Source organism: Arvicola amphibius, chromosome 12, assembly GCF_903992535.2.
Source record: "Arvicola amphibius chromosome 12, mArvAmp1.2, whole genome shotgun sequence".
NCBI classification, from domain to species: Eukaryota; Metazoa; Chordata; class Mammalia; order Rodentia; family Cricetidae; genus Arvicola; species Arvicola amphibius.
Genome location: NC_052058.2, coordinates 155578639 through 155605379, shown reverse-complemented (window position 1 = coordinate 155605379; position 26741 = coordinate 155578639). Strand labels below are relative to the sequence as shown.

The window sequence follows — 26741 nt, the reverse complement described above, 5'->3', positions numbered from 1 at the left end:
CCAGTCTCCCTGAACATGGCAGACAATGAGGGCTGCTGAGAAGCCAAGGACAATGACACTGGATTTGGACCCTACTACACATACTGGCTTTGGGGGTCCTGGCCTATTTGGATGCTCACCTTCCTAGACCTGGATCGAGGGGGGAGGAACTTCGACTTCCCACAAGGCAGGGAACCCTTACTACTCTCTGGACAGGAGAGAGAGGGGGAGTGGAGGAGGGAGGGGGGTAATTGGGAGGCGGGGAGGAGACGGAAATTTTTAATAAAAAAAAATAAAAAAGATAACAGGGGATAGGATTGAGATGGCTAACATTTGTTGTCAATATGTTAATATCTAAAATCACAAAAGATAAACAATTTTGGAGTTTAGGGGTATTTCCAAAAAGACTTGACCTTCATAGGAAAATGTACCCTTGGTACAAGTGGCTCTATTTTCTGACTGTACATCCAGCGAAGAAAGGAGAAAGTTGGACATCATATAATTAGAGTGGTCTAGTTCGTCAGTTTCTTCTTTGTAACTTTAGGTACACTCTAGTCAGCTCTTTCATTATCTAGCAATTGTGTGTTCTCTACCATGATGGGCTGCACCTTCAATACATAAGTTAAAGTCAGTACTTCCTTTCTCATTCTAGTCTTTGTTCTCACAACTTTGATAAAAGTATTTCATACAGGTGATATTATGTGAATTTTTAATCAAAGTTCCTTATTTTTGTATTTTGTAAAATTTGTTTATAATTACAGTGTTTTATCCAACTCTATGCCCTGTGCAATTAAGGAAATACATAATTAATTTAATTCTGGGGTCAATGTGAGCATGTTCTTTATGATCTATCACAGTGTGATTCCTGGGGACTAACTAATGTGTTCTGTAGTAAGTATCAATTATTAAAATACCAATTGTCTTAAGTCATGTATTCTTAATAAGGCTATCCAGAAAGATGCACCTTTGGGAACTAAGCATGAGTAGCCAGGAGACTTAAATAGGTCTGTTGGAGATGTTTTCTTATAAAACATTTCAAAACCTGTTGCATAGATTTGCATTTTCATCCTAAAAAAATGTCTCCAGTTTAGCTTAGAACTTTCAGTTTCTCACAGTACTAAAGATTCAAAAATGATGTTATAATATCAGAGTTTCTAAAGATGGCTAGCTACACATTCTATTTTCCTTTTAGTTAATCCACTGAAAATTAACCTCTAAAGGATTTGAGAAGTTTTTTTCTTCAAGTTAACCTGATCAAAAACCAACCTACATATATCTGGAAAATGACATTTTTTAGGAACATGAAGAATCCTAATTGTTCCAAGGTACAAATTTTATATTTCTATTGGTAAAATATTAAAATATATTGTCTGAATTTTTAAAAAATTATTATAGATATGGAAGAAATTGGGAAAATTATTTAAAGCAATATAATTTAGCAGTGATCTATTCACTTTTCTTTTTTGCCTTCTTTTTGTATTTCACCAGCCTGAGAGTTGTATTAGCCAGAGAAGTATCTTGAATTTTATCTTTCTACAAAATATTCATCCTGTGCCCACAGACAGCTTTTTTTGGTAAATGTTCCATGTATGATCCAGCCTAATGTGAGTCAGAGTTTTGATTTCCATAATACCATCTCCACAAACTTTTGCCCAGGTACTTGTCCTGTGAAATTTGCCTTTAAACTCAAACAATCAACTGAAAATTTCTAAATGAAGGTATGAATGCCCAGAAACATGTCATCTGAGGTTTTTTGTTGTTTTAAAAAATATTTGTACATGCTTATTTTTGCCTCCTTCATTGCAGAATAGATATCCGCATAATATCTATATTTGTCTATCATTTAGTTAATAACACACAACAAACATATACATATTCATACACAGACAGAGAGAGAAGGAGAGAGGGGGTAAAGGAGGGAGGGAGGGAGGGAGAGAGAGAGAGAGAGAGAGAGAGAGAGAGAGAGAGAGAGAGAGAGAGAGAGGAGGAAGAGGAGGAGGAGGAGGAGGAGGAGGAGGAGGAGGAGGAAGAAGAAGAAGAAGAAGAAGAAGAAGAAGAAGAAGAAGAAGAAGAAGAAGAAGAAGAAGAAGAAGAAGAAGAAGAAGAAGAAGAAGAAGAGAAGGAGGAGGAGGACAGAGGGAGAGGAAAGAAGAAATTCAGAAACTCAGTGAGGGAGGAAGACAAAGAGGAAGAGATATAGAGAAGTTGCAAGAGGAATGCAAACAGGCAAGGGCCTGAGAGGGATGGACAAAGTGACAATATTTCCATCTTTCAACCCTTACTTAGCAATAGTCCTGATCATTGGTGGTTAGGTGTGCAGTGTATTTGTTACCTTTAGGGCTGAGAGTTCTTGTAGACTCCTAGTCACCTCACCTTGACCTACTTAGGTTAATCACATTTTATTGTAAATAGAAGCATCTTTGGTTATTGCTAAGAGATGCATCAGTCTATGGGCATGGCCAAGTCAATATCAGTCATTTTCATACTAAATTCATTTAAGAGCATGCTAATGAAAGACTATCCTATAGAACCTATAATCCGTCTTGCTAGGGATCTTACTATTTTCTGAAGCTAAAATTGTCTTTAAAGAACATAGCTAACATTTTTATATACATCACTTTTTGAAATCTGTTATGGACCAAATGATTGAACAGTAAGTGACTTTCATGATTAGTTTGATTTTCATGCCAAAGATTTTCATGATTGAACGTATTTTCTCATGGCATCCTCATATTCTATTCTACCAAATACTTATATCCAATAGTATCATGGTCTTTATCTAGTACTTCTGAGGTAAAATCATTAATGTGAAAATCAATTAGGAGCAGTTGTGAATCTATTGTTAGTTATAGATTTCATAAGCTTGGGAATCATCCAAGAAATAAGTTTCTGGGAACATTTTTAAGAAGTTTGACAAAGTTTGGAAGATCCATCCAATTTTGTAAGGTACCCCATTATGTGTTCTAGGGTTCCATTAATGGTAAGGTTAAGAGGTGTGAGAAATTTAACTCTTTTTGATTCTTTACCACAGAGGTAATATTATTTGGTAGAATGTAAGACTGTTAAATATTGAGGATAAAGAACCATATTTATGAAAATGAGAGGATATTTTGTTAGAATTACTTTAAGGAAATTCTAAGACATTAGGATCCTGGCTTTAGAAAGCTATAACAAGTTAAATATATCCCATCTGCACAAAAATAAACTATAGACATCGTAATGAAAGACAAGAAAGGAAATTAATGAATATAATTATATAAGTCATTCCTGTCTTCAGAAGTATTGACAAGAAGTCCAAATTGAATAAGGAAATGCATAGGAACCCAAACAGTCTGACTCAGTCTGTAATCTGGTTGATTATTGTTGCAGGTCTGATTAGAGAGAGTCTTAAGCATTGCAATATTATTAGAGTTGAATCTACTTAGAAGGAGAATCCCTGCCTAATCTAAAGGGAAGATTTGTCAGGTTGATGAGCATTTTATTTGATCTACAGGGTATTTACATGTCAGCTATATCATTTGGAAGAGGGAGAAATTTGTTTCCTATTTGATGATCCCATCTTCTCATGAAGTGGTTGTCACCAATAATAATCTGTCTACTAACCTGCTCTGTTCAAACAACATTTGTGGACGTGAATAAAGGGTTCTTGGTGGATCCTCTGTATCTTGAGTAGATGATTTAAAAGACAGCAGCTAATAAAATTGGAAATACCTTAGTTAATCTATCCTTTCTTCAGCCTTGAATAACAATTGTTAATGGTTTGAGATAGACACCACAATTGTCCTTACAGTTGAGCAACAATTATTTTCAATGTCTAAAATAATCAAAAACAAAGGAAATAATGTGATATTTAACAATATTTTATCCTACCCTTAGATATCTACTGGGCATTTGCAGTAGTTTTAGAAAATGCAGCATTGAATTTCTATTATAGTTTTCTTAATGAAAACTATTAAGCAAATAGTTGACACAAAAGGTCAATAATTCATTCAAATTTGTGTTGTCCAATCTCATAGATATTTAATACAAAGGCAAGGTTGAAGGTACATGATTAAATGAAACTCTTCCATTTAATTTTCAGCTTTATTAACTTTATTTTCTGCATTTAAAATATTAATTGCTCTTTAAGTGAAACCAAAACCATAAAAATTTCTTTCTAATCTTAAAATGACACCTTTGAAAAATAAAAGACAAATTTTTATCACATAGTGTTTAAGGTAATTGCTCTTCATCTTAAAATCCTATGAATGAAGGTTGCAGAGATCAATTGTAGAAAACTTGCTAACCTGCATAACATATACAAAGTCCTAAAATCATCACAGGATTGAAGTGAGATAAGGGGGAGGGGAAATGAGGGAATGAGAAAGGATGAAAGAGAGGGAGGAGAGACATATGAAGACAAACATGGGAGGGAGCGGGCAGGGGTATGAGAGTAAGGGAGGAAGCAAAGAGAATTTTATGGAAATGTAGTAGCAATTTAGGTCATTTCCTGACTTTTTTTCACTGAGTGTATCCATATATCTGTGTAAGTACTTAGGACTTTGCCAATTTCTATTCATTTTTTCTTCATCTGACAGATTGTTAAAGAATATATTATGCCCAATATCACTGCAATAACTGGATTCATCCTTATGGGGCTCTCTGATATTGAGGAACTACAGACTCTATGTGGAGTGACATTTCTGTTAATATACCTGGTGACACTAGTGAGTAACTTACTCATCATCACTCTCATTACCCTGGATCAGAAACTCCAGTCGCCCATGTACTTCTTCCTGAAGAATTTGTCCCTCTTAGATGTCTTTCTAGTGTCTGTCCCAATCCCAAATTTCTTTGTCAATAGCATAACTCACAGCAATTCCATTTCTACTCCTGGATGTGCATGTCAGGTGTTTTTTATGGCCACTTTTGGAGCAGGAGAAGTATTTGTCCTGACTGCCATGTCCTATGACCGCTACGTGGCAGTTTGCAGTCCTTTGCATTATAAGATCATTATGAGTAGTGTCACCTGTGTGCTGCTGATGGGTGTATGTTGGGCCACTGCATTACTTGTTGGAGCTATGTACACAGCTGGCATATTTTCCTTGCCTTTCTGTGGTTCTAATGTAATTCCACAGATATTCTGTGATATTCCCTCATTGTTAAGGATTTCCTGCTCTGATTCATTTGTAGTCATTTATACAAGTCTTGGGATTGGTCTGTGTCTAGCCCTCGCTTGTTTCTTCTGTGTGGTGATCTCTTACTTTTACATTTTCTCCACTGTACTGAAGATTCCTACTGCTAAAGGGCAGTCCAAAGCATTTGCCACGTGCATCCCCCACCTCACTGTGTTCACTGTTTTCATTGCTACTGCTAGCATTGTCTATCTGAAGCCACCCTCGTATACAACATCAGTTACAGGCAGGTTGTTTTCTGTACTGTACACTGTACTACCTCCAGCGCTGAATCCTGTGATCTACACCCTGAGAAACAGTGATGTTCATAGTGCTCTGAAAAGGTTATTACAAAATTTCCACTCAAGATCCTCCTTCATTTAACACTGAAAAGTGTTTGAGAGTGACAAAATCCATCACAATTTACAGGAAAGTTTAAAGATACTTTTTGGCTGTGAGCCTAGCCTTTAGTAGTTGAGCCATCTCTCCAGTCCAATTTTTAAGACTTATTTTTAAAAGAAGTTAGTATATATATCTAATCATTTGATAGTCATTTTAATTATGTTTCATATACAAAAGATGAGCAAAACAACTTAGATGTTTAAATGTGCCCGTAGCATAGAAAGCAAATTAACTTAAAGAAAGATACCCACTTGGTTTCTATAGGAGTCTACCTATATAGTATAATAGAAGGGAGAACAACAAATGAAGTCCAATGTCTTAATTGAGATTCACCCCAGTTTATAATACAGCATCAGAAGAACTGCACAAAGTATTTATAGAAAGATACTTGGGTATTCCATACCACTATAATCTATTGTGTTCTTTTTTCTAGTGTCTGCATTTGGGGAAGTTTTCACCTCTTCCTCTGTGAAGGCAAATGCTTCTCATCAGAGACTGTAAAGAAGTGGTGGAAACTGTTATAATTAGAGCAAAAAGCAGATTTTTTTCACTAGTGTCTCTAATGGCAAAGATGTTTTACTGCATATTGTCTTCTGAATAATCTGTTTTTATCAAAATGTGTTTTGCATCTAAAGATTTAAGTTCTCTGTGAATTTTTCATAATGTTATTCTGACTTTCAATTATGTTAAGTATATTCTATAGTTAGTATTACAAAACAGTACCACCTGGAAAACCTGCCTGGATCAGGTCAGTGTCTAGCTATCTCATTATTCTATCTCATTTTTGTCTAGTACATAATAAGACATAAAAACCCCAACATATTCTCAATCTATCAGAAAATAAAGGGATACAACTTCCTGATATCTGCTGTGATGATTTATTTCTACCCTTATACCCACTACCTGAGCAATGCACAACTCACTGAAGCCTCTGCAAGTGACTAGAATATCACCTTCTCTTGATAGAACTTGAATAGTAAGCACAAATTATGGGGAAATTGCGCCCACTGTGTCTACTCATAATTCCAATCACTGTTTGTTCATTTCTTTGGCTACCTCAACTTCAGTGCAAACTAAGAATTTGATTTAAAATAAAATGAGAGACAAGGAAACCTGATTGTACTGAAAATATCCCTTAAATCACATCAGCTAAATCACAAAAGAAACAAACTCACTGTTGAAAGCATGATTCTCACTTGCCATGTCACTGACTCTTATTTGTTCAATATGATGAACTTTCACTTCTTAAATTTTTGCTTACTTACCTGTGTCTTTCCATAAATTGCTAAACTTAAAAGTCCTCAATGTTAAAACCCATAACTTTTAAACCATTAGAGAAAACACTTCAACAAAAAGATTTCTTTATTCAGAATTGTTGTTCTCACATTTAACTTTCCAAAATCTGCTACATGCATGCTGTGCTTATATCATTTCTGCTACATTCTCTCCTTCCTCCAACTCATTCCATGTCCTTCCTGAATTTGTCTCAAGTTCATTTGTTCTGTTGAAAAATTATTATTTTTACACACACAACAACAACAACAGCCTCTCTAAACTGTTTTTCAGATGTGGTATAAAGAAAACTTGAAACAGTTACCACGCTGATTGATATCTAGTGGTGTTCTTCATCTATTAAGCAAATCAATAAAGAGATAAACACATGAGAGATAATAAGCTACATAAGAAGCAATCACATGTGAATTTGCACATTCAGAAATGAAACAGATAAACAGTCAAACTATAAAACTGCTGCTGCATAGACTGAGGCAATAGAGTAACAATTTAGACATTTGTTTTTAATCTTTATTGATTCGTTGTGGATTTCTTATCATGAATTCTAAAAACAGAAACAAAACCAAACAAGACTAAAAAGAGAAAAACAAAGAAGACCCTTGTCATGGAGGCTGTAGTGTGGCTTGTTTAGTCTACTCTTTGGTCCATCTTTACTTGCAAGTGTTCCTTGCCTGGAGTCATTGGATAGAGGCCTCTGTCTTCTGCTACACCACTGGGTCTCCTCTTGGATAATCTTTTATGCTATGCTTTGAGGATCCCACTGTTCTGTCCCCTTCAGATATTCCAACTGTTCATGGATTCACTGGATATTAGGGTGGACTAACTCATAACTCATGTCTCAGCCTGAGTAGTAGCTAGGTTGGTCAGTCTGCCAGTTTTTTCTCCTGGCACTAACTAGGTGAGTTCCCCAATACTCTCTTGATTAGCTCATCCAAATTAGCCCACAGCAAGGAGCAATTTCTCCCGCTCTCAGGACCTCAGACCTGTGTCACATACATACATATCAACAAGGCCAGCTCTGTTGTTCTGCCCAGGCAAGATGCAGAGCCTTCTCTACCTATTGCTGTAGGGTAGATGGTAGGGGCAACTCTCTTGCTTCACACCCTCACAGTCTGCTCACCTGCATCCTCTACCACAGGGTCAAATTTAATGTGCGGACAGGTGAGGTAAATATATGTGGTTAGGTTTAGGGAGTTTTTCTTGAATGCAGTCAATGAGTTCTCCCCTAAGGAGCAGGATCAGCTCTCCTGTTGGAGTTTCCAAGTATCCCTGGAAGGGGATTGGAGGGGCAGCACCAGATATCGCAGAGCCAGTGAAGAGATGGGCTTGCTTAGCAAATTATATTTTCAGTGGGCTCCTGTGCTAAAATGGGACACAAACATCACATACCCCAGCTGCAAGACCATGAATGCACACATGACCCTTAGCAGCAACTTGGCCCATTGTCACCATGGACTCAATGTCAGCACTTAAGGAAGGACCAAGCCCCCATTTCTAGGCTGAGCAAGGTTTACCTCCCTAGGAAATGAGCTCCAAAGAGCTTTTTCATGCACTAGGCATAGATACTGATTCCACTGCTAGTGGCTAACAAACTGCCAAGCCACACAATTCTCACCCACATTCAGAAGGCCTAGTCTGGTCTTATGCAGGTTCCCCAGCTGTAGCTCAGGTCAGATATTACTGTAGATTTCCCCATCATGGTTTTGGCCACTTTGATCATGATATCATTCCTCCTTCTCTATGACTGGACTCCAGAAGTTCAGCTCAGTATTTAGCTGTGGATCTCTGCATCTGCTTCCATGAGTTGCTGGATGAAGGTTCTTGGATGACAATTAAGATAGTCATCAATCTGATTACAGGGGAAGTTCATTTTAGATACTTTCTCCACCATTGCATAGAATCTTAGATGGGGCCATCCTTGTTCATTCCTGGGAATTTCTCAAGTGCCTTGATTCTTGTTAAGCCCATGATGGCTACCTCTTTCAAGGTATCTCTTTTCGTGATCTCTTTCCCTCTGTCCTTCTGCCAACTCCATCTTCCTGACCCTCATGTTATCCTCCTCACTGCCCGTCTCCCCTCCCTACTCCTCTACCCCCCCTCCTCCCTCCATGATGCCACATCACTATAGAGAATTATTTACTTCCCCTTCCCTGGGGGGTCCATGTATATCTCTCATAAAATTCTCCTTGTTTCCTGTCTTTTCTGGTTATTCTTTGTTTTATGTCTATATATCTACTTATGAGTGAGAATATACTGTGTTTGTCTTTTTGTCTGAGTAACCTTGCTCAGGATGATTTTCTTTTTCTAGTTCCATGTATCTGCATATTTTTTTTTTACCACTGAGTAGATGTACAGCATTTTCTTTTTCCATTCTTCAGTTGAAGGGCAACTAGATTGTTTCCAGGTTCTGGCTATTACAGTTGATGCTTTCTATGAACGTATTCGAGCATGGCCTCTTGGTATGAATCTGCATCTTTGGGACTATGCCTTAGAGTGCAGAGTGAGAATATAGAAGATTCTTAAAGAGATAGTGTCATCTTAGAAATCTGAAAAAATTTTAATCACTATTTGATTGTTCAAGTCAGGACATGTTTGATGTTTCTTGGACCTATAAAGGAAGACAAATAAAGGAAAGTTATAAATGAAGGAATACAACTAAAAGAAGGATATAAAGAAGCCTGTGATTATTTCATATCAGTATTCCTCTTGTGCCTTGGCAGACTACTTGACAACAAGGACTTATGGGAGGATGGACTCAGTTTGTCTCCTGGTTTCAGTAGGTACTAACCCAACATGTCAAGAATGGTCTTATATCTAGAGAGGTTTGTCCAATTTGAGGAGAATTGGGTAATACCTCTTTTCATATACTGGCTCACAGGGTGGCTGACAACACTAGAAGAAGGACTAGGCCTTAAACATCTGGGGACTTCGCTACTTCTCTACATCCACAGGCTATACCTCCCTTTGTGATGATTCCAAAACCTCATGAAAATAACTTAATCATCTAAAGAAAAATAAAAGTGTGGCTGACGGTGGAGGAGGACTGAGAAACCAAGGACAATGGCAATGAACATGAACTCTACAGCATAGACGGGCTCACTGTGAGCCTTGTCAGTTTGGTTGCTCACCTTCCTGGACTTAGGGGGAGCTGGGAGGACCTTGGACTAAACATAGTGAAGGGAACCCTGATGGCTCTTTGTCTTTGGAGAGGGGTGGAGTGGGGGTATGGGTGGAAGGGAGGGGAGGGAAGGGGGAGGAGAAGGGGAGGAGATGGAAATCTTGAATAAAAAAATGAGAAAAAAAATCTTTTAAAATTGAACCTGTCTGATACAAATAAACAGAGCTTACATATAAAAAAAAGAAAAAAAAAAGAAAAAGTGTGAAAACATATGAGCCTCTAAGGGATAATATATGATCAAACCTTAAGAAATAATTTACATCTGAGTGAGCTTATGACATGAATTATATAAAACCCATATTAATTTGGTAGATGAATAGCAGCATTCAAGGAATAAGTTAATCCTTCAGTTAAAATTTTCTTTAGTTAGCATGTGATGATAACCTGTCCATGTACAAATATAGTTTAACTTCCTATGTGTCTCCCCTACTTTTCTTATACATGTTCACTCATTTATCTATCTCTAGTTTCTCTTTCATTTGAAGGTAGTGAAAATCTTTTACAAGTACATTTTCACCCCAGCATCTGCTCCAAGAGGCCACAAATTGCACAAAATTAAATTAATATAATAATGGTTCAAGACCACTAAAATAGTAAAGGCAGACTAATATGAAGTACTTGTGAAGATGATTTTTGCATAGCATGCAGACCAGGAATGCAAACATAGACACAATTACGAATAATGTGCAGAGAAACACAAATGAAGAAATATATGCTTAAATAATTAAATTATCTTATATTATTCAATATTACCAAAGCCCTGAATGGAAAAGCTGCACTAAAGAACCACTGAATTATGTCAAGTTACAAAAGAAAAATGCAACATGGCTGCTATCCAACAAATCTGACCCCTCATATGCGATTCAATTCTAGAAGTGAGAGTCGAATAAAGTGCATTTAGTGGTATGCATGAAGAAGGAGATGGATATAAAAAGGAACTAGACAGGATTATTACATTAATCAATTTCACCATTTCTGATGTCTGAAATGTAGGTATGTGAAGATGGAAATCTAGAAAAATGTTCATTGACAGGAATCCTTAATACTCCTACAATTTTTAAGTTTGAACATATTCTAAATGTGGAAATTAAAATAGTTCAGATGAAAATATGATTTTAAATAAAACAGCAAAACTCATAAATTAATTGAAAATTTTATACAGTCACACTTAAAGCTTTAACAATACTCATGATTTAGAAAAATTAGTACCTTAGTTCAAATTTTTCAGGGTTTATTGGTGCTAAGTAAAATATTTGCAACACTTTTTACAATTATAACATTGTCTCCAATTCTATGCACTGCATAACTAAGAAAATTATGAATTTAATTCTGAGGAAAATAAGATAAAGTTCTATTTGTCCTACTCCAGTGTATTTTCTGGGAGCTGAGAAGTCTCATTTTTAGAAAAAACAATTATTACAACACTAATTGACTTTACAGTGGTTCTTATTATGGCTATCCAGAAAAAAATTGCCTTTGGGACTCCTAGGAAGTAAACAAATGAATTTAAAATGTCTGTTAGGAAAATGTCCAGTATATATGAATTCAAGTGAATCCACATCAAAGTGTTTACCTTTATAAAAAGATGTTTTGTTTATTGCTCACATTAGCTTTCTTGGGATATGAAATGATTAAGGATTAGCTTTTAGATCTTTGAATTTTGTAGCAACCTCAATATAATATGCATATAATATGAATTCAGAATTTCTAAATGAAAGATACATGTTCTATTTACCTTTCAGGTGATCCAATGCTAACCTGAACTCTTACCAATATGAAAAAAATCCTTTCTCATATCTACCTGACAGAAAATCTAACAAGTAACTCTATTCTAAGAATTTGAAGAATGTGGAAATTTAAAAGGTACAAATTTCTAATTTACATTCATACAATGTTAAAATATGCTCTTTAAGACATTTTTAAAATATTGTATATGATAAAGAATTTTAGAAAGTTATTATAAACCCTGTAATTTCGTGGTGACTTTCACCCTTATAGCCCATTTATGTCATATTTGCCTTCCTTCTGTATTTCCACAGCCTGAGGATTGTAATAGCCCTTAAAGGGTCAAGAACCTCATCCCTCTAAAACATAATTTTCCTGAGTACACAGACAGCTTTTCTGTAAGTATTCCAAATAGGATTCACCTTATGTTTTATTAGAGGTGTGATTTCCTAAATGCCATCTTTTGGGGACCTAGCCTTTTATAATTTTCCTGTGTACATTGGTGGAAGTCACTTAAACTGAAGCAGGCAACTGACTAACCACAAAATTAAAATCTTTTATTGACCTAAATAATTCCATCTAAAGACTTTTTGTTGTTTACTAAAATATTTGTGCATGATTATCTTTATGTTATCAGGTGGAAAATAAGAAGCTCCATACAGTTTATATTAGTCTCAAATATTTAGTCATGAAACACACACACACACACACACACACACAGAAAGAGAGAGAAAGAATAAAAGATTTCTCTAGTTGCATTTCAACAAAAATAGAGTTATCTAAATAATTTTGACCTAGTAATCAAATAGTATACTTTGAATATACAACACTTGACTTGTATCAAGACATAACAGGTAATATTCAAAAGTGAACTTCAAGCAATATGACATTATAACAATTACTCTAGAAAATGAAGTAATATTTGGTTTGTGTTTCTTTAATGGAATCTTATAACATAGGGATCCTGGCATTTGGATACTACAGCAAAATAAGAATATTTGACCTCAGCAGAAATCAAATATTTAACATAATAATGAAAGTTGGTGAAGAAATTTAGCAAATACAAATGTATTGAATAGCCTTATCTTTCAAAATAATGACAAGAATTCCAAGATTAAATAGGGAAAGTGCAGAATAACTGCTGGGTCAGGCTCTGGTCTGGTTGATTCTTATTTCAATCTCATTTCATTACACAGTGTCTAAGCAGTGTCCAGATAATTACAGTTTACTCTACTTAGAGTGAACTGTATTTAATCTAAAGGGAAATGTCAGGATTAACAATCTTTATTGCTTTGCAGGCTATATATACATCAAATGTTTTATCTGGAAGAGTTGATATTTATTCCCAGTTTGGTTATTACTGTTTTTTATGGGATCTGCCACATTAGTTAGTCATCTTCCAATATCCCTCCACTGTTAGAAAAATGTTTAGGGAAAGTAAAAAGACTAATCGTGATCTTTTGTAAATGATGTAAAGATAGATGATAATAAATTAGGAACATCTTGGATAATCTACCTTTCTTCAGCCTTTAAGTGAGAGCATTATTGACTATAGGTAGATACAATGCTTGTCCACAGAGTCGAGCATAAATTAAATTATGAGAGAGATATTAATCTCTCATTTTACCCTTAGAAATAAATGGGACATTCAGAGTGGTATAGGTAAAAAAATTATATAAATCTCTCTTATTATGTTTGAATATTTCTTAAAGAAAACTGTTAAGAAAGGGTTGCCATAAATGTTCAATAAGTTGGCCAAATTTTGGTTACCCAAACTCATAGCAATCTCATACAAACGTGAATTTGTGTCTATAAGATTAAAAGAGGCAATTTGATATTATTTTAAGTTTTACGTATGTTATTTCTCTGCACTTTTCTTTGCTTATGCATATTGATGCATAGTAATTGTGTATTATATAGGATAATATGATCTTTGGATACATGTGTAATTTTCATATTGAGGTAATTTTTTGATATATCTTTATAACTATCTATCCTGACAATGTTGCTCAAATATTCAAAATTCTTTATTCTAAACTGATGACATAGACCCAATATTCATAGAAGAATAACTTACTAAAATGAAAACAGGACTTTCCTAAAACCATGAAAATTTCTTCCTAATATAATTATGGCCATAGACTTAAAATGATAAGACACATTTATATCACATTATATTCTATTCTGAAAAGTTAAGGCCCAATATCTGAATCATAGAAATCCATGAGTGCATATATAGAGCCTTAGAACATTTCAATTTTCAAGGGAGGGAGGGAGGGAGGGAGGGAGGGGGAAAGAGAGGGGGAAAGAGAGAGAGAGACAGAGAGAGAGAGAGAGAGAGAGAGAGAGAGAGAGAGAGAGAGAGAGAGCATGGGAAGTATAGTCAGAGAGAAGAGAAAGATGGAGAGATAGATACACACACACACACATACACACACACACACACACACACACACACACAAGAATATACCATGGGGGAGGGAGAGAGAGAGAACAAAGATCTGACAGGAATAAACTAAGAAATGACAATATTTTAGAAATGTGTCTGAACCTTATCTTTAGTTTCTTCAATTCTATTCTACTGATTTTTTTATGTACATAAGTGTTATTACTTAGGGCAGAGCCAGTACTCATCATTTTTCCTTTTTTCTTGAAAGGATCTGAAAAGAATCTAGTATGCCTAATGTCACTGCAATAACTGGATTCACCCTTAAGGGGTTCTCTGACATCAAGGAGCTACAGACTGCATGTGGAGTGTTCTTCCTAGTGATGTACATGGCGATTCTAATAAGCAACCTGATCATCATCACCCTTATCACCCTTGATCTGCAGCTTCAAACACCCATGTACTTCTTCCTGAAGAATCTGTCCCTGTTGGATGTCTTCTTTGTGTCAGTTCCAATCCCAAATTTCTTTGTCAGTAGCTTAACTCACAACAGTTCCATTTCCATTATTGGTTGTTCCCTCCAAGTATTTTTAATGACTTCTTTCTCATCAGGGGAGGTGTTTGTCCTGACTGCCATGTCCTATGACCGCTATGTTGCCATTTGCAGTCCCCTGCACTATGATGCCATCATGAGTAGTGGTACTTGTGTGCTTATGGTTGGTGTTTCCTGGACTATTGGAGCACTTTTTGGAGCCATATATACAGCTGGCACATTTTCCATGTCTTTCTGTGGTTCCAATGTGATCCCACAGTTTTTCTGTGATGTTCCCTCATTGCTAAGAATTTCATGCACCAAAATGCTTTTGGTCATTTATACAAGCCTTGGAATTGGTGTGTGTCTTGGCATTTCATGCTTTATATGTGTGATAATCTCTTACTTTTACATATTATCCACTGTACTTAAGATTCCTACTACTAAAGGGCAGTCCAAAGCATTTGCCACGTGCATCCCCCACCTCACTGTGTTCACTGTTTTCATTGCTACTGCTTGCTTTGTCTTTCTGAAGGCTCCATCAGATGTACCGTCAATAACAGATAGGCTTTTTTCTATGTTCTACACTGTGTTACCACCAGCAATAAATCCTTTGATCTACAGCCTGAGGAACAATGATGTCACGTGTGCTCTGAGGAGGTTACAGCAAAATCTCTGCTCAAGGATTCCACTTCACTTAACATTTCAAAGTGTCTGTCAATGGTATAGTACCTCACAAGTTATGAGGAAGTTTTGTAATATTTGACTTTAGAAAGATGACTGTAAATATTCATATTTTGCCATGAGTAAGCAAATACTAAGAATAGGTTTGATAATATATAGATTAGAAAATCAGATTTCATCAGACTATTTATAAACTTGTTTCTTCTCTTGTATGATAAAGCTGTTCTGATTTGAGAAATATGACTTTCTAAAACTATTGATAAATTTTTATGTTAAGATTCTATGTTAGGTTATTTTATAAATTCTTAATATCTCCATATCTAATATAGATCCAATTTAGATCAGGTAATCATATGAACAAAAATGGTTAATTCACTCACGGTTCCTATAAGAGTCTGTGAGAAAACAGCTGGGAAACTAACTCAGCAGAACTAGAGCATTCTGTAGACTTGATCCATTCTTTAAACAATATCAAATGCTGAGGCATTTGATAATAATAAGCAAAAGCAAACCTGGTGCAGTATTATATGAGACAAGTTCTAGAATCTGAATAAACCACTCAGGTTTAGGGTATTATCAAAAAGACAGTGGAGAACTGGAAATTCGTGTTACTCTTTTTCTGCAAGTTTCCTATAATATTGCTTATAGATGAGAGAAGGCAAGTTTTGTACTTTAAGTACTTGAAACTAAACTAGTTCTAGAGACTTAAAAATACAGGCAAGTTCCTCTCTTAAAATTGTAGAAATGGAGCCAGGCAGTGGTGGTGCACATCTTTAATCCAAGTACTCAGGAGGCAACGGCAGACAGAGGCTCTGTGAGTTTGAGGCCAGCCTGGTCTACAAAAGCCAGTTCCAGGACAGGACCCAAAGTTACAGAGAAACCCTGTCTCGAAAAAAACAAACAAACAAACAAAAAACACAAAAAAATGTAGAAATGCTGAACAGTTGCTGGATTGAAGTGATGCTCTGACTATCCTGAATGCTTGATGCTCTGTGACTTGTGAAATGACCTGAATGTGAGGCATACAACTGAAGGACTGCAACATTGGTGAGTTGCCACCGATTTCACGAAAAGAGCATTTTGTGATAGAGTTGGTTTTGTCTCTACTATGTCACTCTAAGTAAGTAACCACAATAAACTCATTGGTTTACCATGTTGCATTTTGGTGGAATTAATTTTGTATTTCTTTGGTTCTGTATTTGGGGTGAAGAGGTATTGTTTTTCCAGAGGAACAATTACCACAAAATTTTTTCGTATATCTATTATCCTGCATGTAGGATAGCCTCATTTCTAACTATGTGCAGGTGAATTTTTCCATCACTGTATAGGAAAAAAAAAGTTGTGTAACGAAATAATATTGCAGAAGAAATCACTCATCCATTAAAATTTCCTTTGGTAATTTTTTCAGTATCTTCAAATATAAAATATTTTTTTCTAATGTATGAACTATTTTGAAGAATCTATGTATTATCAGAATAATTATATGCTTTTTATATTTAATTGAGTTTTCATTTCCTAAAAAATACAATGATTTAAATGTATGGCCTCTTTCACTTATACTAACAATATTTTATAGTCACTATGACAATGGGTTATCAGACTCCAAGTCATGAAATGAGCAATGACTGCCTCTCTTAACTTATTACATATTAGCCTCATACATACTGAGAAAAATTGCTTATTTCTATAATCCAAGAGAAAAAAAAACCAAAGGTACTCTCCATTCTGGAGTATACTTCAGGATTTTCAAAACCACTGTGAATAACACATGCCATGAATAATGTGCAGTCCCTTAAATCCTCTGGGTGACATTTGATGATAAACATAGGCTTTTAAGGAAAGGGTGGTGTAGGAGGGTCTTCTTTCTATGTGTTGTTTTCATTGGTCAAATAAAGAAACTGCCTAGGCCTTTTGATAGGGCAGAACTTAGATAGGCGGGGAAGACAGGACTGGATGCTGGGAGGAAGAAGGCAGCGTGGCAGACGCCATGGCTCTCCTCTCCAAGAAGGACAATGATTAGACTCATGCCAGTAAGCCACAGTCAAGTGGCGATACTCATTAATGGAGATGGGTTAAACAAATATGTAAGAGTTAGCCAATAAGAGGTTAAAACTAATGGGCCAGGCAGTAATTTAATTAATACAATTTCCATGTAGTTATTTTGGGGGATTAAGTGGCTGGGCACCGGGAACACAGCCCGCCACTCCCAACTACAACAAAAGGGTCTTACTATGTTTGCTAAAGCTCAAACCACTAACTGTACTAGATTTTATTTTATTGATCTCAATGTAATCTGAATACCTAGTTTGAAATAAAATAGGAGACAAATCACAACACACAAAAGGTATCCATATGGTTATGTAGGTAACCACAAGGAAATCATCTTACATTCCCTAGGAAGGTTTTCACAAATCACCCTCTTTTCTATAAGGTATTCAGATTTCAAGAGCTTTCCCTTCCAACTAAAATTTTGTTTATTGGTCTTTTGTGTCAAGCTATTGATTAGTTCATTGATGAGGGCAAGAACATAGTCTCCTATTCCTTCCAACACTCCCCCATTGTATCTGTGGTCTCTTTCTACTGCATTACTAAGAAGAATGCCTGAATACACACACTTGAAAATTTTGATACTAGGTTGAAGTCCTGGCAATCCAACTTTTTCCTTTTTGTCTTTATCTTTTTCTTTTTTCTTTTCTTTTCTTTTTTTTTTTTTTTTTTTTTTTTTTTTTTTTTTTGGTTTTTCGAGACAGGATTTCTCTGCAGCTTTATGGCCTGTCCTGGAGCTAGCTCTTGTAGACCAGGCTGGTCTCGAACTCACAGAGATCCGCCTGCCCCTGCCTCCCAAGTGCTGGGATTAAAGGCGTGCGCCACCACCACCCGGCTTATCTTTTTCTTTTCTCTTATCTGACACTTCTTACCACATGTAACAATTTCTTCCACTAAGTTAAAATTCCAATAACTTTTATCATACATAGAATGCAAGAGTGCTAAAAAATGTGCCTTATCTCTCAATGATACAATAAAGTAGAATACAGAAGAGGCTCATGAAGCATCATAGATAGCATAAAATACAAGCAAATAAACTCAGCAACAGGATACATATAATGAAATAAAACTTATGTATTAAAGTATTCACTATGTCAAACTCAAAGAGATATACAGGTTCTAGTCATATGAATACCCACCCTCTGTTATTGTTCAAGAAATAATAATAATTTAAAAAATGAACTTTTTAAACACATGAGTGTAATTTAAGTGTTAGAAATTAAAACCTCATTGTATCTAATAAAAACCCCAATTGGAGTTTTTGTTGACAGAAGTGTATTGATGACAGAAGACAGTTTCCTCTCAAAATAGCTCAAAGATCTTAAAGCAAGACACAAAACTATGAAACTGACAGAGAAAGCCCTTCGAGATAAAGCCATAGGAAAAGATATATTTTTCAGATTTACTTTTCACATATTTAAGTATTACATAATTTCATTAGTTAGAACTGTTTATATAATTTTCAGTGAAGACTCTCCTTCATCTCCTTCCATGTCTTTTCCCCACCTATTTTCAAATTAAGTATCTTTTGTGGAAATTATTAACTATACACACACACACACACACACACACACACACACACACACACACCAGAACAACCAATACCCAGGGAAATGAAAACAGTGGAGATTTGACTTATAAGACTTCATGAAGGAAGCACTACCTCGATTGAAACCGTAAACTGGATTCTAAGCATTTTTATTGTATTCTGAGAGTGAACTAGCATGCAGCCTGGCCATGTCCTGAAATAATGTGTCAGACTGAGTTCAAACATATTAGACTAAGTATTTTGGTATAGTATCCTTAGGAAAGCAAGGCATTCAGACAGTGGCATGATTGTTACTTGATGATTTTAATCATGGCAATAATGAAAACTTTCTGAAAAATGAAAAAAGTTTACAAATGATGATGGATGAATGTAAGGAAATTTGAATTTGTAGTCAATGAGGTCAACAAAACATCTGGGTTTTTTTTTTCTTTTTGATTTTGGCAAGAAAAGATTTCTCTATAAAATAGTTCTGGCTGTCTTGAAACTCACTCTGAAGACCAGGTTGGCCTTGAATTCACAGAAATCTGCCTGCCTCGGCCTTCAGAGTGCTGGAAGTAAAGATGTGCACCAGCACTGTAAGTTGACAAATCATCCTTTATTTATGTCATTAATTGAAAACCATTTCATACATGGAAAAATAGGACATATTTGGGAAGTAAAACCCCAACACTCAACTTGTGAAAAGGCAAATATATTGAAAGAAGAGATCCTGAACTAAGAATATCAGCAGTTCGCTATGTAGAATTCTTACTTAGGACAATATTGTTCCAGGGCCAGAATCAAAGGCACTCAAAAACCACTGAAATGGGTTTTGGGTTCATTCTGAACTCTGACTTCACAACAGACTTCAATAGTGCCAAAAATGTGATAATAGCTCTGCTTTCTGGAGTGACATCCAGGGAGGAGAAGGAAAAGCTAAACATAGTATAATTAGAGTGGTATAGTTTGTCAATTTTTTCTCTGTAACTGTAAGTATACTCTCATCAGCTACTTCATGATCCTGCAACTATGTTTTCTCTACCATGATGGACTGTACCTTCAAATCATGAATTAAAGTCAGCCCTTCCTTTCTCATTCTGTTCTTCGCTCTCATAGCTTTGATAAAGGTAATTAATGCAAGTGGTACAACAGGACATTCTAATCAAAGTTCCTTATATTTGTATTTTGTAAGATTTGTTTATAACTATAGTGTTTTATCCAACTCTATGTACTGTACAATTAAGGAAATACGTAATTAATTTAACTCTGGGGGAAATGTGAACATGTTCTTCATGATTTATCACAGTGTGATTCCTAGGGAATCACTAATGTGTTCTGTAGTATCAATTCTTACAATACTATTTCTCTTCAGACATGTATTCTTAATAATGCTACCAAGAAAGATACACCTTTGGGAACTACAAGCAAGTAGCCAAAGGACTTAAATAGGTCTGTTAGAGACATTTTGCTACATTAGGTTTCAAATTCCTATTCCATATAGTTGATTTTCATACCAAGAAACTACAGTTTAGCTTAGGATTTTGAGTTTACTTATAATACTAAAGACATAAAAATGATGTTTTGGTACCCAAGTTTCTAAAGATGGCTACATGTTCTATTTTCATTTCAGGTAATCCACTGTAAATTGACATCTAAAGGATCTGAAAAAGTTTCCTTCATCAAGTTGACCTGTTGGAAAATCATCCCACATGTATATGAATGAAGAATCTGAATTGTCCTAAGGTAGAAAATTTTAAAATTCCACTGGTAAAATATTAAACTACACTGTCTAAATTTTTTAAAAATATTATCAATATGGAAGAAATTGTGAAAGTTATTTAAAGCAATGTAATTTAGCAATTTTTTTTAATTTTTGTCTTATGTTTGTATTTCCCCAGCCTAAGAGTTGTAATAGCCAGATAAGTGTCCTGAGTTTTATTCTGAGACCAGATCTTGTTTCTGTGCCCACTGAAAGCTTTTATGAAAATATTCCATATATGATCTATTCTAATGTGAATTAGAATGATGATTTCCATAATACCATTTCCAGAAATCTTTTCCCAGGAACTTGTCCTGTGAATTTCGGTGGAAAGCCCTTAAACATAAGCAGTCAACCGAAAATCTCAAAACCAATGTTTGAATGCTCAGTAATATTTCTTTTGAAATTTTTGTTGTTTTATTAAAATATTTATACATGTTTATTTTTTCCTTTTCCAATGAAGAATAAGATGTCACCATAATCTCTATATTAGTTTATTATTTAGACAATAACATACACACATACATGCATACACAGGCACAGGGAGGAGACAGAGTGTGAGAGAGAGAGAGAGGAGTGGGGTGAGAGAGATCATAAACTGAGTGAGGGAGGAGGACAAAAAAGATAGATACATAGAGAAGTTGGAGGAGGAAGCAAAACAGGCAAGGGTCTCAGAGGGATGGAGAAAGAAGAGAGAATTTTATCCTTTTTCTACCCTTCTTTAGCAATAATCCTGATTGTTGGCCTTTTGATGTGCAGTGTATTTGTACCATTAGGGATGTGTATTCTGTAGAATCTAAGTCTCTTCACCTTGACATACTTTGGTTCTCTATGTTAATCATATACTATTGTAAATAAAACATCTTTGGTTTTTGCTGAGAGATGCATCAATCTATGGGTATATCTGTAAGTCAATATTGGTCATTTTAATACTAAGTTCATTTAAGAGCATCCTAACAAAAGACTTTCCTATAGAACATCTAAAAAGTCTTTCTAGAAAATCCTTCTATTTGCTAAAACTAATATTGTCTTTGAAGAACATAGCTTAACATTTGTATATGCACCACATTTTGAAATCTATTAAGGTCAAAATGATTGAACAATGAGTGACTTTCATGATTAATTTGCTTCCCATGCCAAAGACTTTCATGACTGAAAAAACCTCTCATGGCAATATATTATTCTATACTAGCTAATACATATATACAATAGTATCATGGTCTTTATCTAGTACTTCTGAGCTAAAATAATTAAGGTGAAAAGCAATTAAGAATAGTTGTGACTGCTTTGTTTTTTTACAGAATTTATAATACTGAGAATCATCTGACAAACTTCTGAGTACATTTTCATAAAGATTTGACAAAGGTGGGAAGATCCATGCACTTTTGGAGGTACTCCATTATGTGGTCTAGGGTTCCATATTGAATCAAAAGGTGGTGGTAAGTGATGTGAGAGAATTTAACTCTTTCTGCTTCTAAACAACATAGGCAATGTAATTTTGCAGAATTTAAAACTGTTAAATATTTAAGGATAATAAAAATATTCATGAAAATGAAGGTATATTTTGTTGGAATAACATTAAGGAAATTCTGTGACTTTAGGATCCTGACTTTAGAAAGCCACAGCAAATTAGGAATATCCTATCTGCATGACTATTAAATAGTAGACATAATGATAAAAGGCAAAAAAGGAAATTAGATGATACAATTTTATAGGTTAGCCCTGTCTTCAGGAGTATTGACAAGAATGCCAATTTAAACAAGGAAAGAGAATGGGAACCTGGATAGTCTGGCTCAGTATAATATTTGATTGATTATTGTTTCAGTTCCAATCAAAGAGAGTGTAAAGTGTTGCAAAGTTATTAGAGTTGAATCTGCAAAGAGAAACAATCACTACCTAATCGGAAGGGAAGATTTTTCAAGTTGATAAGCCATTTTTATTTGATTTACAGGGTATATACATGTCAGATCTATCATTTGGAAGAGGGGGAAATTTGTTTCCTGTTTGATGATTACATCTCATGAAGTCAGTGTTAGTAGCAGTTGCCTGTCTATTAAAACTCCTCTGTTCTAACAATGTTTCTGACATCAAATAAGGACTTCATGGAAGTCTTATGTAGTCTGGAATAGATGATTTAAAGGAAAGCAGCTAATAAAATTGGGAATACCTAAGTTAATTTATCTTTTCTTCAACCTTGAAGGGTGATTTTTACAGTCTTGAGGTAGACACTATGATTGTCTTTACATTAGAGCATCAATTGTTCTCAATGACTACAATCAAAAACAAGGGAAATAATTGGAGAAACAGCAATATTTTGTCCCACTCTTGGATATCTATTGAGTTTTTGCAGCACTTTTAGTAAATGCATCATTTAATCTCTATTATAGTTTCTTTTTTTAAAATCTTTTTTATTTTCATAATATTTTTTTCTCATTTTTTATTAAAAATTTCCATCTCCTCCCCTCCTCCTCCCCATTCTCTCCCCTCCCTTCCACCCATACCCCCACTCCCTCCCTCTCCAGGCCAAAGAGCCATCAGGGTTCCCTTCACTATGTTAAGTCCAAGGTCCTCCCAACTCCCCCTAAGTCCAGGAAGGTGAGCAACCAAACTGACAAGGCTCACAGTGAGCCCGTCCATGCTGTAGAGTTCAAGCTCATCGCCATTGTCCTTGGTTTCTCAGTTCTCCTCCACCGTCAGCCACATTCAGAGAGTCCGGTTTGGTCCCCTGTTCCATCAGTCCCATTCCAACTGGACTTGGTGGTCTCCCGTTAGATCTGTCCCACCGTCTCAATGGGTGAATGCACCCCTCACGGTCCTGATACATATTAGAGTACTACTCGGCGGTAAAAAACAATGACATCTTGAATTTTGCATGCAAATGGATGGAAATAGAAAACACCATCCTGAGTGAGGTAACCCAGGCCCAAAAAGATGAACATGGGATGTACTCACTCATAATTGGTTTCTAGCCATAAATAAAGGACATCGAGCCTATAATTTGTAAAAAATCCCAGAGAAGCTAAATAAGAAGGTGAATCCAAAGAAAAACATATAGTTATCCTCCTGGATATTGGAAGTAGACAAGATTGCCGGACAAAAAATGGGAACTTGGGGGTGGGGTGGGATGGGGGATGGGGGGATGGGGAGAGAAAGGTGTGAAGTGGTGGATGGGAAGAGCTTGGGGGAATAGGATGGTTGGGATATAGGAAGGGTGGATATGGGAACAAGGAATTATATATCTTAATTAAGGGAGCCATTCTTGGGTTGGCAGAGACTTGACTCTAGAGGGGTTCCCAGGTGTCCAGGAAGATGCCCCCAGCTAGTTCCTTGGGCAGCTGAGGAGAGGGTGCCAGAAATGTCCAGATCCTATTGCCATACTCATGAATATCTTGCATATCACCATAAAACCTTCACCTGGCGTTGGATGGAGAAAATGACAGAGCCCCACATAGGAGCACTGGACTGAGCTCCCAAGGTCCTGATTAGGAGCAAAAGGAGGGAGATCATGAGCAAGGAAGTCAGGACCGTGAGGGGTGTGTTTATCTACTATAGTTTCTTAAAGGAACCTTTAAACAAATAGTTGACACAAAAGGTCAATAATTGTGCCAACTTCTGCATTGCTCAATCACATAGGCATTTGATACAAAGTAAGGTTGAGGCTACAAGATTAAATAAAACTCTTCCATTTCCATTTCAGTTTTTCTTAACAATATTTTTGTATTTTAAATATTCATTGTTCTTTCAATGAAACCCAAGCAATGGTAAACTATGAAAACTATTTTCTAATCTTAAAATGATAGTTGTTGAAAGACAAAAAAAGATTAATTTATATTACATAGTGTTCTGGTTAATTATTCTTCATTTTATGTTAAGGTTATAGAAACTAACTGTAGAAAGCTGACTTATCAGCATACTATATATAATGTGATTAAAACATCACTGGGTGGGAGGGAGATAAAAAGGGAAGGGGAAAATGTGGGAAAGAGAATAAGGAGAAAGAGAGGGGAGAAGGACATACATAGACAAATATAGGAGGGAGGGAGCAAGGTTAAGAGATCGAGGGAAGATGAAACGAAAGTTTTATAAAAAGTGTTGAAGCTATTTAGGGAGTTTTTACTCCTCTTTTCCACTTACTGTGTACATATGTGTGTGTGTGTGTGTGTGTGTGTGTGTGTGTGTGTGTGTGTGTGTGTCTTCAGGACTTTGACAATATCTATTCATTGTTCTTCATCTGACAGGCTTTGAAAGCATATATTATGCCCAATATCACTGCAGTAACTGGATTCATCCTTATGGGGCTCTCTGACATCCCTAAACTACAGACTCTATGTGGAGTGTCGTTTCTGTTAATATATGTGGTGATCCTAATGAGTAACTTCCTCATTATCACTCTCATTACCCTGGATCAGAAACTCCAGTCGCCCATGTACTTCTTCCTGAAAAACTTGTCCCTCGTGGATGTCTTTCTAGTGTCTGTCCCAATCCCAAATTTCTTTATCAGTAGCCTAACTCATAACAATTCCATTTCTACTCTTGGATGTGCATGCCAGTTATTTTTCATGGCCTCTTTTGGAGCAGAAGAATTATTTCTCCTGACAGCCATGTCCTATGACCGCTACGTTTCTGTCTGTATTCCCTTGCATTATGACATTATTATGAGTAGTATCAACTGTGTGCTGCTGATGGCTGTACCTTGGGTCATTGCACTGCTCTTTGCAGCCGTATACACAACTCTCCTATTTTCCATGCCTTTCTGTGGTTCTAATGTAATTCCACAGATTTTCTGTGATGTTCCTTCTTTGTTAAGGATCTCCTGCTCTGACTCATTTGCAGCCATTTACACAAGTCTTGGGGTTGCTCTGTGTCTAGGTATCTCTTGTATCTTCTGTGTGGTGATCTCTTACTTTTACATTTTCTCCACTGTCCTGACGATTCCTACTGCTAAAGGGCAGACCAAAGCATTTGTCACCTGTGTCCCCCACCTCCTTGTTTTCGGTGTTTTCATTGCTACTGCTTGCTTTGTCTATCTGAAGCTACCCTCAAAGACAACATCACTTACAGACAGGTTGTTTTCTGTGCTGTACCCTGTGCTATCTCCAGCCCTTAATCCAGTGATCTACACCCTGAGAAACGCTGAAGTTACTAGCGCTCTGAAAAGGTTACTTCAAAATTTCTACTCAAGAGACTCCTTTCACCTAACATGTCAAGTAATTTGAGAGTGACAAAATTCATTACAGTTTTTGGGGAACTTTTAAGATAACTTTTGGTTGTGAGCCTAGTCTTTAGTGGTTGATCCATCTCTCCAGCCTAAGTTTTAAGATTTTTATCCTTTGAAAGAAGATTAATAAATATCTACAATCGCTGGATAGCTCTTTTATCATAATTTATATGCAGAAGATGAACATGACAATGGTTAAATGTGTCCATATCATAGAAAGCAAATTAACTCTCAAGAAAGATTCATACTTGGTTTCTGTGAGATTCTAACTTGTTGTGAATTCATTATAATAGCAGAGAAAGCAACAAATTGAGTACAGTGTCTTTCTTGATATATATCCTAGTTTATAATGCACCATTAGAAGAACGGTACAGAATATTTATAGAAATATAGTAGGTATTCTTAACCATTGTAACCTATATGTGTCCTTTTGTCTAATGTCTGCAATTGAGGAAGTATTTACCTCTTCTGTGAAGGTAAATGCTTTCTATTTGGAGGCTGTGAAGCTGTAGTAGAACCTATTATAACTATAGCAGAAATCGCTTGTCTCTGACTGAATTTTTTTAGTCGTGCGTCTGATGGGAAAGATTGCTTTTTATTGTACTTTATCTTCTGGAGATTCTGTTTTGTTTTTTAAAAAATGAACTTAGTGTATAAAAAGAAATTAAGATGTCTACTAATTTTCAACAATGTTCTCACTTTCAATTACATTAATGATATTCTATAGTCAGATTGACAAAACACTACTAGCTGGAAACCATGCATGGATCAGGTCAGTGTTAAGCTCTCTCATTATCCTATCTCCTTTTTGACAGAAAAATCCAACTATTCTTCTCAATCATTCAGATTCCAGAATAA

General features: G+C 35.8%; 3 protein-coding genes across 3 annotated transcripts; all 3 read left to right on the top strand.

The window, feature by feature from the left end:
• Positions 1 to 4574: 4574 nt before the first annotated feature.
• On the top strand, positions 4575 to 5516 carry LOC119803007 (olfactory receptor 14A2-like). Its single transcript, XM_038314197.1, has one exon. It carries the CDS (start codon positions 4575 to 4577, stop codon positions 5514 to 5516), a length of 942 nt encoding a protein of 313 aa, XP_038170125.1.
• Positions 5517 to 14406: 8890 nt separating this feature from the next.
• LOC119802511 (olfactory receptor 14A2-like) lies at positions 14407 to 15414 on the top strand. Its single transcript, XM_038313440.1, has one exon. It carries the CDS (start codon positions 14407 to 14409, stop codon positions 15412 to 15414), a length of 1008 nt encoding a protein of 335 aa, XP_038169368.1.
• Positions 15415 to 24921: 9507 nt separating this feature from the next.
• LOC119802510 (olfactory receptor 14A2-like) lies at positions 24922 to 25881 on the top strand. Its single transcript, XM_038313439.1, has one exon. The coding sequence runs from the start codon at positions 24922 to 24924 to the stop codon at positions 25879 to 25881; it is 960 nt and encodes a 319-aa protein (XP_038169367.1).
• The last annotated feature ends 860 nt before the right edge of the window (positions 25882 to 26741 follow it).